A 16,108-nucleotide genomic window follows, 5' to 3' on the forward strand; every position below is an offset into this window, starting at 1 on the left:
AGTCGAGCTTCCATTGAACTGCGCTACACGGGCCGGCCTACTTAGGCCTGGTTTTTCCCCCTTCCAATAACACGAATAAATTTATCAAGGGATGAAAAAACTGACCCTTAATGTAATATAAAACATGTAAGCAATTCAATATAAAATACTAGAGGGAGACACACATACTTTACATTAAAAGATGCTAATTATAGTGTACAATATGCCCTACCAGAAGGTAGGAAACAATGTACCAAACAAAGAAAGAATATGGTAAGGCAAAAAATTATAATATAAAGTGCGACATTTTCTTATTTATATTTAGGCTAATTTTGTGATTGACAATTTGATAAATCAATTGATTACGTTAAAAAGTTATATAAAGTGCTATACATAATATCATACAGTTCATTTGCATACATTTTGCCATTATAAGCTATAACGATCACAGCAACTGACCATAGCTTCACACAGTTACAGACAACTGAAATTTTAAAAATTAACTAGAGAAATAAGTAAAAAAGGTAATTTACCAGTATACGCCAACAATTGGGACAATGTGGTGTAGAGCGCCACAAAAATAATATGCAAATCTTGTAAGGTGCTATCCCAAATTAGTGAAGGGAGCAAAAGAAATGACCCAAAGTTAGACAGGACGATAGCTTTCCAAACAATTGGAAATGATTTGGAGATCTTCTGCTTCTTAACTAAATTGTACACTGCAGTTAATGCTAGTATTATCAGCAGGTAGCAAATACTTCCTACAATGTGTGTGCAGTATGAATGACCGGCGTGTATGTGTACTAGTACTTACTGAAGATTACTCGAAAGCTCAGCATATATAATTCAACATCAGTTGTTGCATATTCATATGTTAATTTATAATTACGTTTGTGCTTTGCAGTACGCACCCAGTCGGAATATGCTTCCATCATTTGCAACATTGCAGCAAGCTTCCAGTGGCTCTAAAAAATACGCCATAAGTACAGCAGGTAGTTAATGTTTAATTTATCTTACAGTAAATTCGGAATTATATAAAATGTGACGATACGCTTCCTTTTGAAGTAGTATTAAATCAATAATTACAATTACGATGTCATACTCAATATATTTGTCGGCTACAAGTTTACATTTTGACTGAAAAAGAAAATGTTAACAGTCGGAAGTTTGTAAAGTGATTTGGTATAACGCTTAATGAAACGTGTAGGTAACAGGACAGATTTCTGAGAAATTCATCTAAATTTTGATGACATTTTTTCTGCTTCTTCAAAATAATTTGTAAGGATTATAAAAAAAACATTTATAAGAATATTTAACGATTTAGGAGCGATTCCAAGAAAGAAGTTAAAAAAAGTCCAATTAAAAGACAAAAAAGGAAACATAAAAAATGATTCCCTTTAAATCTAAAGATGCGATAAAAATTACGGGAAGGTTCTGAAAGATTTCAGTGAACTCATAAAAAATGCCCATGATTTTCAAAGCAGCATGAGCTAAAGGTTCGTTCGATTTCGGAATACATGACACTTGTGGAACGCGACCAACGAGTGCTAAATCGATTGTTTGAACGCACCTTAATTGATACCTAACCTCACTTTACATTTTCAAATTAAAGAAACGTTTACTTACACAGTTCACAAGTTTTAACACAGTTTCACTATATTTTTTACACAATTCCACTGTGGGAGTTCCACAATTAATGCAGATATAATTACGACTTTCCGTGATCATTCTGAGCCTGGGGATACTCTTCCAGCAAGTTTTGGCGCCAAGTTCAAATAATGAACGCAGAAGCTTGGTGTTTAGCTGCGAAATTTGTACCAGAGAGCTATATAAAACAGTCAGAGAATGCGTGCAAAACTAGAGAAAACGTTATCAGACAACTGCTGCAACATGTAAGTCTTTTTGAAGTAAATGTAAACTTCTTTAAAAATTTAGAAAACGTTGCCCGACATAGGCTGGGATGACATAACGATTGAAACGTTTCTGTTTGAACTATCTGGGATGGACAGCAATAATTTTCGAGGAAATTCTGGTACCGGTGAGCGCGAGGCTCGCTTTGCATCTGGTGGGTGTCATGTTTCAAGTCGAGTCTGATGATAGATATTTCAGAGTTGGTCCGCAGACGGCATTATTACTTTGGGCACGGTATTGGAAGGTCAGGTGATTTGACAGAGTCTCAACCTAAAGCAGCAGGTTCTTCATTAATGTATAAATTGACAAATTGTTTGTTTCACGATTTAATAAAATTTATGGGTAGGTGTTCCACTTTCTTAGTGAGTTACGAATTGATCCTTTTTGTAGGTATCAGTGCAAGGTGTGAGTGCTTAGTGGTACCTGTAGCAACCGGTATGGCTTTGGTGCTAAGCATGTTAAGCATACGTGGTGTCTTACCCAATGCTAAATACGTGATTTGGTCCAGAATTGACCAAAAAAGCTGCTTTAAGAGCATTTTGTCAGCCGGTATTTATGACAACTACAGGTTATATTTGTTATACTTAGCTAGGTATTTTTCAGGGTTTATACCAATTGTAATTGACACCATTAAAGTTGGAGATCAACTTCAAACAAACCTTAACTTGCTAGAAGAAAAAATCAAGGAACTCCCAAGAGATAGTGTGTTATGTGTCATGTCCACTACCGCTTGCTTTGCACCTAGAGCATGCGATGACATAGAGGGAATTGCACTTCTGTGCAATAAGTATGATATACCTCATCTAATAAACAATGCCTATGGATTACAAAGTAAAGTTATTATGAAGCGAATCCAGAAAGCACAAAAGTAAATTTGTTATTTGGAAATACTTAATACTTGGACGAAGGTGTAGAAGGGCCATATATAACTTCTTAGTCTTTGTTCACATATTTTCCATCACACTTTCATCCTTAACATCTTTTTCCTCTGACTTCCTTCGCTGTTCTATTGCACTTTTTCACACTTTCTTCGTTCCTGCTACAGGACCCTTCCTGTCTGAAGTCTAAACATCTCATTAAAATGTGAATAAAAAAACTGTGGCCCTGCTACACATTCATACATTTGAGTAATTTGTTAAAATTACATTTTTAGTAAAGGTCGCGTAGATGCATTTGTACAAAGTACCGATAAGAATATAATGGTTCCTGTAGGTGGAGCAGTGATCGCTGCTTTCAATGTAGGTCTCCTTGAGCAGATTTCCAAAACATATCCAGGTAAATATATCAACACGATCAATGTCTAGCAAAGTGGTACTTCTGAAATAATTATTTTTGGACCATAGCTTCTTGTGTATGACATGAACTCACTTAAATAATACGTCAAACTAAAGTGTGCACCTTTAGCTTTTTGCAAATGCAACCTCTCGACAATATCTTGATATGTAAATACAGGAAACTCGTTACTATTTGCATTTGCGTAACGTGAGACACGGTAAAGAGCGCCATCTACATGACCCGGTGTGGAATTACGAAAACTAAAGAGAAAATTAATTATATTACCTAGGTTATTTAAAATCTAAGATATGTGATACTCTTAAATATCTTAATGGTATTAATTCATCTATAACGATAACAATAGAAAGCACGTAGAACCACCAAAAAAGTTCAAACCAAGTATGACGGCTTACTCTCTACACTCCATACCGCAACGTTGTGGCGCTGTAATTTGCGACCGATTTTGTTACTTGTAAAATAGCTTATTTTACAACGTATAATTCAAGGTTTGAAATACTTTACAGACAGTGGGGATACTTTATTGAAAAATTCTTCTTTTTTAAAAATATGGTCGTTATTTATACACGGTGTCCATTTTTCGAGTGCCACTATGGGGTTCTCGCTTATCTTAAGAGATAGACATTTGGTTAAATGATGGCAAAGTTGCGAATTTTCGTGTTGAATAATAATCTGAAAAGAAATTTAAAATATCTTCAATAGTTTTGAAAATATCACAAAAAAAAAGAAAATTTCTGATTTTCGTTTTTAATTTTTTCATAGTAAACTAATCGTTCTAGACATTTCTAATTAACACATTATTCAGACACTTTTTAATGGAGATTTCGAATATGGCCTCTCTTTTTCAATAACTTTTAAGATGACGGAGAAACAGGTGGCAACTTTAATTTTTCTTATGGGTTTTTGGATTTTGACATTTTGAGATTACGTCTTTTTTTCTCTTTACAACGATATATCACACATGGTGGTTCAGTAACACATTTTTCCTAAAATTACAATTTTAATTTTCTGCGAAGAGTGCTTTGGAAAACAAAACGTTCTTTTGTTGTGAACAAAAGGTTGACTTATTTCAAGTAGTGTAATTTACGTTTGTGCTAGATTTATTGGGAAAATATTATTTCTTCTTAAGTATTTTGTTCTAATTTGAATTATAATTTTCTTGCAAAACGAAGGTTCAATTATATTCAGATGAAAATCTCAACTCAACTAGTTCCCTGCCAACGCTCTAACCAGACAGATGGATCAAACTGTCATACTTTTGTTCACGATAAAAGAACGTTTTGTTTTTCCAAAGCACTCTTCCCGAAAAATTAAAAAGTGTCTGAATAATGTTTTTTTGCGATATTTTCAAAACTACTAAAGATATTTTTAATTTCTTTTCAGATTATTATTCAGCACGAAAATTCGCAACTTTGCCCCCATTTAACCAACTCTCTATCTCTTCAGGTAAGCGAGATTCCATAGTGGCACTCTAAAAATGGACACCGTGTATAAGTACCTAATAGTGGACAGTATCATTGAATAGGTAATTACAGGTACCTACTTATTCAATTACCATATACTCGACATGCTGCTCAACGTGATAATGATAAAATATCAATTTCTAGTTTATGGTCGGCCATTGAAACTATAAATTTACCTTTTTTTCAAAGAAATTGAGCTTATTTATAAACACAACATTTCAATGTGGAGATCAAACTAGCAATAGGAAATAGCTTTAGTTTAGGTACTTGGGTGCTTTACAAAATTATTGCTTAAGAAAACGGAATGCCTATTTATAAAAATCGTTATTGTATTTGTACAAGTTTTTTAATAGTATTCATAATAGGTAGAGCTTCATCTTCACCAGTTATGGACAGCTTTATAACACTGCTTCATTTGGGTAAAAATGGTTACAGAGATTTAATTATGAAGCGGGATGAGTTGTATACATATCTAAAACAAGAACTCTTGGCGGTTTCAGAAAAATTCGGTGAGACACTACTCAATACCCCGGATAATCCAATTTCATGTGGTATGCACTTTCGTTGTATTACCTAATGTAAGGCCTAGTTTTTTAGCTATCACACTTCGTACCATTGAGCCAGAAGATTTGACACAGCTTGGTTCCATGCTTTTCTGGAGAAATATTTCTGGCACACGTGTTGTAACAACCTTAGAAACTAAGACTATCGGAGGTCATACATTTAATGGTCTTTCCACATTCAGTATGCAACTAGGATGGTTTTAAAAACGCTGTTTTAGGTTGGGGTGCTCATTCTGAAGCTACAAAAGTTCCATACTTAACTGCAGCCGCTTCTATTGGTGTTCGAAAAGATGAAATTGATACGTTCATAAAAAAATTGAACAAGGTATTTTTAGAATTACAAAAAAAGAAATGTTGCAATAAAGATTGCACTTAACAACATGTAGTTTTTTTTTAGTTTCTAAAGGCGATTTCGAAAATGCGACCTGTGTTGAATTGGGATTATCACATTTTTCAAAAAGTGCGTCAAGTAAAAGGGTTTGAATCTAATAATCGTGTACAACACTTAAAAAAACAAAATTCGGCGCATATTAGCAGAAAAATGGATTTGAAGTTTGAATTTATTCGATGGCGCGCAAACACACTCGGACGTCATCGCTCTCATGTGTCATGTCAGTACACATAGCGCGCGAAATTCTCCGTGATGATTACTTTGGTTCGTTGTATACGCTACATTTTGTTGTACTTATTTACATAAATATCGTGCGGAATGAGAATAAAACATGTTTTGTACCATAATGTGAAAGCACCAGCGTAGTATTCCCAAAAAAAAATATTCGTAACAGTTTCCAGTGACTGGGAAAAGAAAGGGAAATGGTTTCAAGCTGGCAGGCGGGCTGCGCCTAATCAAAATCACGGTTTTTCTGTTGTGAAAATCTATTTGTGTAGATAAGCTTTATATTTACTTCTTTATTGTCACATTTTACAGTTTTACAGTTACAAGATATGGCGAATTATAGATTCAAACTAATGGGCAGAATAATAAAAATGAACCCAGAGGTAATTCCGCATATTTTTGACTATTAGCCTAATAGAAAAAGAGATGCAAGTAGCTGCACCATCATTCGGTGGATGGCTCTTAAAATCGTTCATCATGAAAATGTCTATGGATGGCAGGTTATTGGAGGATGCCTTTGCAAATCCTTCTGATGTCATGTTATGCGTTTCCTTGTGTTATAACTCGTGAAGAAAAAATACAAGAATAAGCACTGATTGCCACACTTTCAGAAAACAAAATGTGGATCACACGTACACGAATAAAGCCCAATTCTTACATAGGGGACGCGTAGTCCACTTCCATTAAACACTCGTACAATAAATGGAATTTGCCTTCAGAAAAACGCGCCTCATAAATTGGGTAAACCTAGTATGTCCTCTTCTTTCCTTTATTAGTGTCTTCTTCAACATCCACCGTCCAATGATCACTAGATGAACTACTCGATGAAGCAATGTTAACACTGAACTGAACCAAGGGATTTGTTCCCTCCGATCCGACCCAAAGGGACAATTTGTTGAGCCGCGCTGCGCTGTTTATGTGAGAATTGGATCTAGAAATTGCCCCGCGATGCGTCGCGACGTGCCACTTCGCGCGTGGCTAGTTATGTACAGTGGGAATTGGTCTTAATGCAACATCTGAAACGCACACAACTAAGCTAACGATGGCGTTTGCAAGAAGGATGATTGTAACCTTTGAATTTTTAAACGTGTAACTAAGGATATATGTGTTGCTATGAGAGCGATTACGTCACTTTGCTGACCGCCTATGAGCAGTCGTTTAACGTCCCTCTCGTATTATTCAAATTTATTTGTTTAATTATTCGCTGATTTGTTAATAATAATTCATAGCATTAAACACAAATGAACTATGATGGTTTAATAGTGTACTAACAAAAAATTAGCTTGATTTAAAACTTTTGATAATACCCAATTGGATTGTGTTAGTAAATGTTGCCATGGTAACAATTATTAGCATAATTGTTTTCAGCCCACCAACTTGATTAAACCAGTGGATTTTTTTGAAAACTTCATTATAATATTGATGGATCAATTTTAAAAATGATTAGTAATGTTAAAGTTTGGGAGTAAATTCGATTCAAGAGTGCCTAAAAGGTGGTGGTTTCGGTTAACTAATCAATTCAGGATCGGTGTAAATTTAGATTTTAGGTATGTGTAATATGAAAAATGAAAAATTTTTCAAAACAAAGTATGTAATAAATAATAGATCAGGTATATAACTTGATCTTTATAGAAAATGTTATTGTTTGCTTCGTGTTACCCTGGCGACCACATTAAATCTCTGTCAACAGTAGTGTGAGAAACATGTTCTCAGTAAATACAAGCGAAAGTGTTGGTTTTGAGTCGAGATGGAAAGTAAAAGGGTATTTGCTTGGTGAAGTGTATTCACAGCAATTAAAATTTCCTCTTTCGCAGAGTGTATTCTGAATCGTCTTCACAGACATCGGACCTAAGCGTAAACAGTGTTTCTACTGAAACTGCAACTAGTGTGGAAGTTGACGTACCGTATATAAATCCAAAATTATAAATAAAATAAAATGGTTCGATTTCAGACTCAAACATCTGACATTTCCACACCAAGTTTACAACCTGAAGTTGATAATCAGAAGTTATCAGAGTGGCTGATAAAAATCTGTCCGCTTGTCGAACGAGAATTAAACGAAGCCGTATACTCAAAAGCGTTTTACGGTTCCTATGCTTATGAGGAATCCGATACACCTAATGCGAAACTGTTACAAATTTTAAATGTCTCAAGCAGCTCAGGTGATGGTGATTATGCTAATAGAGTGCAGGCAATTTCTTGGAATTCAACCGGGAATACCCTAGCTGTTGCCTGCAATTATTTCCATAAGTCCTGGTGCCATCACACAGGACGAGTATGTTTTTATACCTTTAATAGGTAATAATGGAAACTTTCCAAATTATATGGCATAGGTACAATTTAAATTTTTAGAGATGATAAACTACCCGAAACGCCGCATAAAACCTTAAATATAAATGGCTGTATTAACACATTGAGATTCCATTTGACCATGCCGTTCATTATAGCATGTGGAACATATTCTGGTATTTATACTATACAAATTTTTCAAAGATTCTATAAGCTGATTGTTTAGGCGAAATTGTAATTTGGACTGTACAGCACAATGACGCCGATAATATTGTGGCCAAAGTAAAGGGGCACGAAGAGGCAGTGATAGATTTGTCATGGGTTTATGACGTTGGTACTGCAAGGGCAATCTTATTAGCGTCGTCTAGCATAGATGGTTTGCTAAACGTTTGGAATTGTAATCTACCCTTATCAACGCTTACAATTAAGGCAAAGTATGAGTTTTATTAGAATTTGTTATTACCTCTAGCTGTGCCTCTACATATTTGTCTTGTTTTATGGATGGTCTTAAGCCGGCTACAGACACACATACTTTTCTTGAGATATGTACGCGCGTACATATTCTTCGGTGTGTAGACAATATCTCCCTAAAATATCCCTCGAAAATGTATTCAGTCAATGCTTGAGTTTTTGTACACGGGTACACATCTCTAGGAATGTACGTGTGTCTGTAGCCGGCTTTATAGGTTGCCAATTTTTAAGACAGCTAGATAAATGCAATCCGCAGTAGGTAGGTACATACCTATACAGGGTGGTGACTTGCGCAACGCATCATAGGGACTTCAATGTAAAATTCATAACATGCGATTATTGGCTCCCCAAATTATTTTAGAGCAAAAATGTATTAAGGTTTTTTGTGGAAAAAAATTTTTTACGTCAATCAACCGTATTAGTTTTCAAATTTTTGCATAATACAGACGGAAAATTGGAGAAATTAAATCCCCATCTTTTTCAATAATCTGTGATGCCATGGAATTTTATAATACAAAAACTACGCCAATATCCGTCATGCCATGGAATGTCTGCTATGCAACAAATCAAATTCTATCAAAAAGTATTATATTTAGAACAGCGAATTCAACATAAAGAAAGACCAAATTACTAAAAAGGTTTCCTAATATAACAATTTACAATAAATGTTCGAATGAGTCACCATTAACTGCAATACAGTAACCAAGTCGATCATAAAATCCATTTCGAACGGCTGCTAATTGATAACTGGATGTCTTTTTGTTTTAGAAAATTCCATGGCATCGAAGGTAATAAAAAGATGCGGGTTTTATTATTCCAATTTTCTGTCTTTATTATGCAAAAAATTGAAAACTAATACGGTTGATTGACGTAAAAAATTTTTTTCTACAAAAAAACCTTAATACATTTTTGCTCTAAAATAATTTGGGGAGCCAATAATCGCATGTTATGAATTTTACATTGAAATCCCTATGATGCGTTACGCAAGTCACCACCCTGTATGTATAGTAAAAAATTTAACAAAGATAATACATACTACAGGTATACCCAAACACCAATTTTAAATATTGGATGTTTTTATTTTTATTAGCAGTTGTACTCGTATAACTTTCTAGTATTAAAAGTTGGTTTATTAAAAAAGAATTACCTAGTACAAAGATAATACCTACTACTATCTTTGCATAGTAGAGATTGCAGGGACAGTTGTTCATCAAAACTATATCTACGACAGTAAGTAATGTATGTAGGTATATCAAATAGTTTCAGTAATGAATAATGAAGACGTGAAATGCGGTTTTGTGAAAGTTATAATTTTTTGGGGAAAGTTATTTAAAAACCATTGGGGGTTCTATGATTTTAAAACTGATATTTTGTATCGAGGACGAACAATGTGGCTATTATGAGGAGTCTGGAGTTTGATGGCCGAGGCGTAGTCAAACAAGACCAGTAAATTCACAGAGGCAATTTTTGTTAGGTAATATTGTAATATTTAATCGATACCCTAAGATTGTATAAATAATGCTCTGTATGTAATTTGAACATTTTATGTTTATTACTAACTTATTCTAATTTTATTGAATTTTTTAGAATGTGTGATTAAGTTATTCGGTACTTTAACGAAATTGAATTATGCAATAGGATGTTTGCCACCAAAGTAAACTAATATTTTTGAAAAAAATTTTGCATTAATAAGGATAGACTATTAAATCAATTGTTACTTCTCACACTCGCTGATTTCACCTGGTTAACTATATATACCAGTGAAAAGTATGCAACTTACAGTTCTCCTAAGCCTAACCTTCGGGGCTACATACAGAAACCTTGTGTTTCATTTCCCTGAGGAAGGTCCCCGGATCCGTGATAGAAAGTATCGCAAATTGAGTATGTCAATTACATTGCACATTGCCATGTAGGATGGGAGTTATCGATCTGTGTATGGCATGCGTGTGATAATGGTCATAGCAAAGAAATGGTTAGGGTCACCTATCGGTGATAACACAACGGGGCCCACTATGGGAGAAATTTTTGCGTTATTTTTATTTTATTAGTAGACGTTTCAATTAATAACTGCGGACAGGATTTTTCCTTGCGATCCGCAAACATATCTACTATTTTTAAATTAATTCATTAATTGCATGTCATAAGATTTTAAAAAATGACCAAATTTTTACTCATTTTTCTTTTATTTTCGGTACTTATCCTTTGGATAAGTACTTATTTTATCTGAAACATCCATGCCTGTTAATAAATAATGAGTTAAATATTATCGTTAATTAAGAGTCCATTCGGTCATGATGTTATAATTATTGATAAGGGCTAAGGCATTGTTTAAATACTTTTAAAGTATTTAAACACTGACTAAGGCCTGGTGCAGTCTATGGTCACCTAATCACTTCTAGTTTTGGTAACTTTCCCGACTGGTTTCTATAGAGTATCTTTAGATCATTGAAGAACCTAAGACCTACTTTGGAATTTTTTCAGTATTTTGTTAAGGGTTAACTTGTCTGAACCAAAGACGTTATGTTTGCGCCTATCGGCGGCATCACAGTCACATAGGACATGTTTTGCCGTAACATCCTCAGCTATATCCATCTTGCATAAATGATATGTTAGTGAACCTCGAGAGAGCGAAAATATAGCTTCCCCCGCGCGGCTTGTTTTATACAGATAAAAAATGTGCATAATTGGACTAAGTTTATGTTTCTACCATCGAACACAAATCATATATAACCAAATATAACCAAATTTGGGGATTGGCAATAGGCAACTTTACATACTCCGTTCTGTATGTACTGTCCAGCCTTAATAGGGGCATCCCGCCTTCATTTTTAGCGCATTTTTGAAAAAAATACGCTATTATATTCGTCATTGCTGGCAGGCCGGCTGTCCGCGTTAGATCTCCACAACTACAATAGCTAGAGACTTCGAATTTTCACTAAAAGCTTTCTGCTATAGTGTAGATGTGCAGGCACTACTCTATTTTGAGTTAGATTACTTGTGAAATCGATAATTGAAGAAAATAATTTCGATATGGCTTTCGGAGGTGCTATAATTTTACCGTTAGATAGCGCTACCAGTATAAAAACTTATTATTTACTTTGTGATTTGTTTTACAAAATGAAGACGTACCGTCAATTGAAATTAAATAAAATTAATTATTTAACGCAGCCAAAATTACTCGTGAGATCGATAATTTTAAACTTCGCTAATAAAATACTGACCTGCATTACCAAAAATGCGCTTTAATCATGCATATGCTGATTTACAACTTGTTTATTTCTGATCTACAAAGTACATTAAGAATGTACATTAAATGAAGCAAATTTTTTGCTCTTAAATTTTTTTCTTGGAACTGATCGTGGAATGCAAGGTAAACGTTTGGCAGAAAGAGAGAAAAATATTTTTTTCCAAAATCATCGACATTTATGTAATATGCACCTTTAACTTGTTCCGTTCCCTTACCCCTGCGAAGAAACTACAAGGGTAAGTGCAAAAAATTTAGAATTATGGATATAGTTGTTCTACAGCTTTATCATGCATTGTGGACGATATCATTACAGCAACCGATAACAACATGCTCACTGTTAATGTCCTGGTAGATTATTCTAAGGCATTTGACATGTTGGACCACGAATTACTAATTTCAATCTTACATTTTTTGGTTTTAGTAAAGACGCGTTGGAATTAGTAACTAGCTTTTTAACAGATAGAACTCAAAGAGTAAAAATTCAAGACTCACTGTCGTCAGAAAGGAAAATTTATTCGGGGGTTCCACAGGGCTCCATACTCGGCCCTTTATTTTACACTATGTACACTGCTAACTTACCAAATTGCATAAATACATGCAAACATCACCTATATGCAGATGATACACAAATTATATCTCTCATTTCCACCTTCTGACGTAGATCTTGCTTTAAATAAACTTACCAGAGATTTAAATAACTTATTTGAAACATCCACAAAATACTCCCTGATTATTAATCCGTCTAAATCTGTAGCGCTGGTGTTCGGAAAGGCTCACCACCGAAACAATGTTCAGCAGCAGATTTATCTAAATGTTGGCAATCACGCCATTCCAATAAAAACGGAACACAAGAACTTAGGACTAATCATGGATAGCGATCTTCGTTTTAAAAGTCATATAAACCTATGCATTCAGCGCGCTTTCAGCAGTCTAAAATCTTTGTATATCCACAGATACAACTTTAACTTTGATACCAAAGTAAAACTAATGAATGTGCTAGTTCTATCTCATTTTAATTATGCAGATTGTGTATATGGACCTTGCTTGGATGGAACCAGCAGGAAAAGACTACGAGTGCAAAATTCTTGTCTACGGTTGATTTTCGGCTTGAAAAAATTTGATCATGTCTCCCATAAGATGTCTGAAATAAAGTGGTTGAATATGGAAAATCGCCGTTCCCTTCACTTTTTGTATATGTGTCATCAAATCGTTTTAACTCATAAACCACAGTATCTTTATAATAAAATTACTTTCCGTACAGAGGTACACCATCTCAATTTACGTAACAAAGGACTCATGACTATTCCAGCTCATAGGTATCATCTTTTCGAAGGGTGTGTTTCTTATCAAATTGCAAAACAATACAACTCGATGCCAGCTTTTATCAAAAATCTTTCCTTGAACCCTTTTAAAACACAAACGCGACTTTTACTTTATAGAAGTCAAATCCAATGAAGTTAACCAGTTCTTTTAACACTTTAAGTTTTTTTTTTATTGTGTTTCTACATTATTATTAGTTTCATTTTCACATTTTTTGAACAAACGCAGGTATACCGTTTTATTTAAGAGAAACATCACTCATTTCGCGATAAAAAAATGAAGTGTATATTGGGGTAAAGTGGAAGAGCAGACCAATTAGTCTGAACTTCACCCTTTCACTATTATATATTTGATATATCGTTATGCCTTATTTTTTATTTTTGTGTTGTTACTTTTGTATATAATATGTGAATAAAGGTCATTATTAATTACAGTCCATTTCATTATAAAATAATGACACCCGGCTTGCTAGATTTAATAAATGGTCTAAATATTGAATCACGAATAGGTACCTCCATTTTTAGCGCATTATTCAGGCATTCTTTAACGTAGAAATCAGTGCCGTCAATTGTTTGTTTCTAGCCCTTTTAGTAACTGCTAAAGTTGATTTTTTTAAACTGAAATTATAGTTGGCCACGGTTTTAAAAGATTGCTTATTTTACGATGGTTTCGTACTTATAGGGGATAATTACCTTTTTCTGCCAATTGACGATGCACATTTAAGATTCTTCAATCAGGAAACCTCCGCTGATATATCCTCACTAGCTGTCGGTCTTGAATTTCCGTCACAGAATCCGTAAATAAAGTGAATATCCGCATATTCTTGATTGGAAAACGTACCTATAGCCATATTACAACGTCAAAGAATAAACGTTGCCACCATATTAATATAACAAAACAATCACACGGCCTACTAGATTGATGTATTGTTAAATTTAATATTGCCCGTAACTCCTTTTAATTATTGAGTTTTGGACAAAATGTATAAGCAAATTTCGACGTAAAATTGACCAATGAATATGGTATTAAGCTATGTCCATCGAGTCATGGGACACCCTGTATGGGTACAAAGATACAAGTTTCGTTTAAGTAGAAAAGACCACGGTGTCGTATCAATCACGATACGGTATTTGCTTAGGAGTGCTCAATTGTTTTGGTAATTCCAATCTAAAATTCTCGCACATCTCCTTTGATAGTGTCCCGCCATCCCCATTAAATGAAGTAGATTGTGGACTACCGGTTTTAAATCAGAAAGTCAATACAAGTTTTTCCAAAATGCCATGGATGTACAGATAGATATGTAAACTATCAAAAATAGGACGAATGACCTAAACTTTATTTGCCTCAGTTGGGGTTAGAATACAGATTCGGTTTTCAATGAAATTCAATGAATATTTCCAAATGCTCATAGTTATTCCTGTAGCAGTGAAGGGAACGAAAGTGCCTGAATAAATACTTATATGGCGCTTCGTCGAACTTTTCACCCCCGTCATTCTCATCTCGAATACCTTATATAAAAGTATGCTGTTGACTAATTGCTTTAAATGACTTCAAAAATCGATCCATATGGGTCAACGTGTGAGTGAAGTATATAGATGGAAGATATCAAAAATAGAGTGGAGAGTGGGGCGGGTATACAATTTGGCTCACGCTATCAATTAATGGGTTGACAATAAGTTTACCAAGGTGTATGAGGATACTATTCCGAAATTCAAAAGAGAAATACGAACCTTATCTTTACAATGTCACCATGCATTTACAATGTCTTATTTCAGATACAAGATCAAATCCCCCGTCTTAGCTCGTCTCCAGAAATCCACATCAGAAGAAATATCCAAAAAGGTTGTCCGAGGTATCTTAGCTTTTGATTTCTCCACTCACACGCATGATCTATTTGTTGCTGGCGTGGAGGGTGGCTTGCTTGTGTTGGGTTCAACAACTGCGGCTAATAAATTAAAAGGTATTTATTTATTTCCCGCATGATTAGCGGGTTCATCTCTCCTTTTTCAGGTTCTACCAAAGAAGTACCTATATTCGATCCGGTGATGAAGTACTATGAACCACACGAAGGTGAAATTATCACTGTACGTTTTTCTCCAAATCGTAAGGACATGTTCATGTCTTGCGGCACCGATGGTGAAATACGAATTTATTTAACCAAGCAGGTACGCTCCTGGGTAGGTGATTGGAAGGTTAACATTTTCTTGCAGGAATCTCCGGCTAGAGTTATTTTTGTGGAAGAGTTATATCACGTATCGTGGGTGCCATTTCATGAGCATCTTATAACGGGATGCGGCAAGAAAGGATTATTAGAAATATTTCATTTAATTTCCGGTCAACCGATACCCAACGTATCTACTGATAAGGTATTGCCCACTTCGTTATTGCAAATTGAAGTGAATAAGCAACGGTGAGAACTATTTATGTTATACCTAATGAAATCCATTCTTGTTTAGTTGTACAATTGTTGCAGTAGGCAATAATCGAGGAGAGTTGCAGTTATGGTCTGTTCCTTGGGGACATTTTTCTTCAGTTAATTCGGTGGAATAAACGACTTCTCAAAATTCAGGCAATGTTTATGTTCAAAGTGTAATTGACTTTTTGGGAGGGGGTTGCTATTTTAGTAAACAATAAACACCCTGATAATTACTGTTTAATATTTCGCTTTGAGTTTTCCCTCGCAATCCACTTTAGTTAGGAGTGCACCTGTACTCGATTTCTTTGCTTCTCAGTGCACCTGCTTGTGCACGATAAACCCCTACTATTAAAATCGCATGTCGATGTTCAGCACCTAATATTGAAGAAGTGGTTCCCAGTCCTAAATACTTAGAGCCAAATTCAGAGTCCTTCCTAATTTCAAACTCACACTCAGATCCTACTAATTTCAACCTAAACTCTGACATTGGTATTCAGAAACAAATTAGACTGAATGAGTGACTAAAATCTTACTAACTAG

The 16,108-nt window shown here is 34.8% G+C and overlaps 3 protein-coding genes across 4 annotated transcripts; 2 read left to right on the forward strand and 1 right to left on the reverse strand.

Moving 5' to 3' along the window:
• Positions 1-309: 309 nt before the first annotated feature.
• LOC116163516 (protein ARV1) lies at positions 310-1,738 on the reverse strand. The gene is made up of 5 exons (XM_031477487.1): positions 1,606-1,738; positions 997-1,116; positions 794-944; positions 513-740; positions 310-463 (listed from the first exon to the last, which is right to left on the reverse strand). The coding sequence occupies exons 1-5, from the start codon at positions 1,705-1,707 to the stop codon at positions 342-344; spliced, it is 723 nt and encodes a 240-aa protein (XP_031333347.1). The 5' UTR covers positions 1,708-1,738; the 3' UTR covers positions 310-341.
• On the forward strand, positions 1,726-5,588 carry LOC116163514 (O-phosphoseryl-tRNA(Sec) selenium transferase). Its single transcript, XM_031477485.1, has 9 exons — positions 1,726-1,871; positions 1,915-2,044; positions 2,089-2,232; positions 2,281-2,439; positions 2,494-2,758; positions 3,044-3,165; positions 5,012-5,197; positions 5,244-5,375; positions 5,428-5,588. The coding sequence occupies exons 1-9, from the start codon at positions 1,758-1,760 to the stop codon at positions 5,583-5,585; spliced, it is 1,410 nt and encodes a 469-aa protein (XP_031333345.1). The 5' UTR covers positions 1,726-1,757; the 3' UTR covers positions 5,586-5,588.
• A 1,590-nt stretch (positions 5,589-7,178) lies between these two features.
• On the forward strand, positions 7,179-15,784 carry LOC116164207 (WD repeat-containing protein 34-like). Of its 2 annotated transcripts, none has more exons than XM_031478350.1 (10): positions 7,179-7,372; positions 7,458-7,587; positions 7,640-7,724; positions 7,777-8,123; positions 8,178-8,290; positions 8,341-8,548; positions 14,928-15,112; positions 15,163-15,317; positions 15,363-15,562; positions 15,609-15,784. In XM_031478350.1, exons 2-10 carry the CDS (start codon positions 7,529-7,531, stop codon positions 15,700-15,702), a joined length of 1,446 nt encoding a protein of 481 aa, XP_031334210.1. In that variant the 5' UTR covers positions 7,179-7,372; positions 7,458-7,528; the 3' UTR covers positions 15,703-15,784. The 2 variants fall into 2 exon arrangements, with proteins under 2 accessions (XP_031334210.1, XP_031334211.1); XM_031478351.1 differs by having other exon boundaries at positions 7,179-7,318.
• The last annotated feature ends 324 nt before the right edge of the window (positions 15,785-16,108 follow it).

The sequence above is a fragment of the Photinus pyralis genome, unplaced genomic scaffold (assembly GCF_008802855.1).
Source record: "Photinus pyralis isolate 1611_PpyrPB1 unplaced genomic scaffold, Ppyr1.3 Ppyr1.4_LG2, whole genome shotgun sequence".
NCBI lineage: Eukaryota > Metazoa > Arthropoda > Insecta > Coleoptera > Lampyridae > Photinus > Photinus pyralis.

What these genes read in the sequence shown, in the direction of transcription:
- LOC116163516 (XM_031477487.1), bottom strand. Translation starts at nt 1,707, where the DNA reads ATGATCACGGAAAGTCGTAATTATATCTGCATTAATTGTGGAACTCCC. An exon ending in TGTTAAAACTTGTGAACTGT is followed by an intron (nt 1,117 to 1,605) that starts GTAAGTAAACGT and finishes TTTCTTTTTCAG; the next exon opens with TCAAAATGTAAACTTGTAGC. An exon ending in TATATAATTCCGAATTTACT is followed by an intron (nt 945 to 996) that starts GTAAGATAAATT and finishes CGTATTTTTTAG; the next exon opens with AGCCACTGGAAGCTTGCTGC.
- LOC116163514 (XM_031477485.1), top strand. Translation starts at nt 1,758, where the DNA reads ATGAACGCAGAAGCTTGGTGTTTAGCTGCGAAATTTGTACCAGAGAGC. An exon ending in TCAGACAACTGCTGCAACAT is followed by an intron (nt 1,872 to 1,914) that starts GTAAGTCTTTTT and finishes TTAAAAATTTAG; the next exon opens with AAAACGTTGCCCGACATAGG. An exon ending in CGAATCCAGAAAGCACAAAA is followed by an intron (nt 2,759 to 3,043) that starts GTAAATTTGTTA and finishes TTACATTTTTAG; the next exon opens with TAAAGGTCGCGTAGATGCAT.
- LOC116164207 (XM_031478350.1), top strand. Translation starts at nt 7,529, where the DNA reads ATGTTCTCAGTAAATACAAGCGAAAGTGTTGGTTTTGAGTCGAGATGG. An exon ending in TCGAGATGGAAAGTAAAAGG is followed by an intron (nt 7,588 to 7,639) that starts GTATTTGCTTGG and finishes CCTCTTTCGCAG; the next exon opens with AGTGTATTCTGAATCGTCTT. An exon ending in TGCGGCTAATAAATTAAAAG is followed by an intron (nt 15,113 to 15,162) that starts GTATTTATTTAT and finishes CTCCTTTTTCAG; the next exon opens with GTTCTACCAAAGAAGTACCT.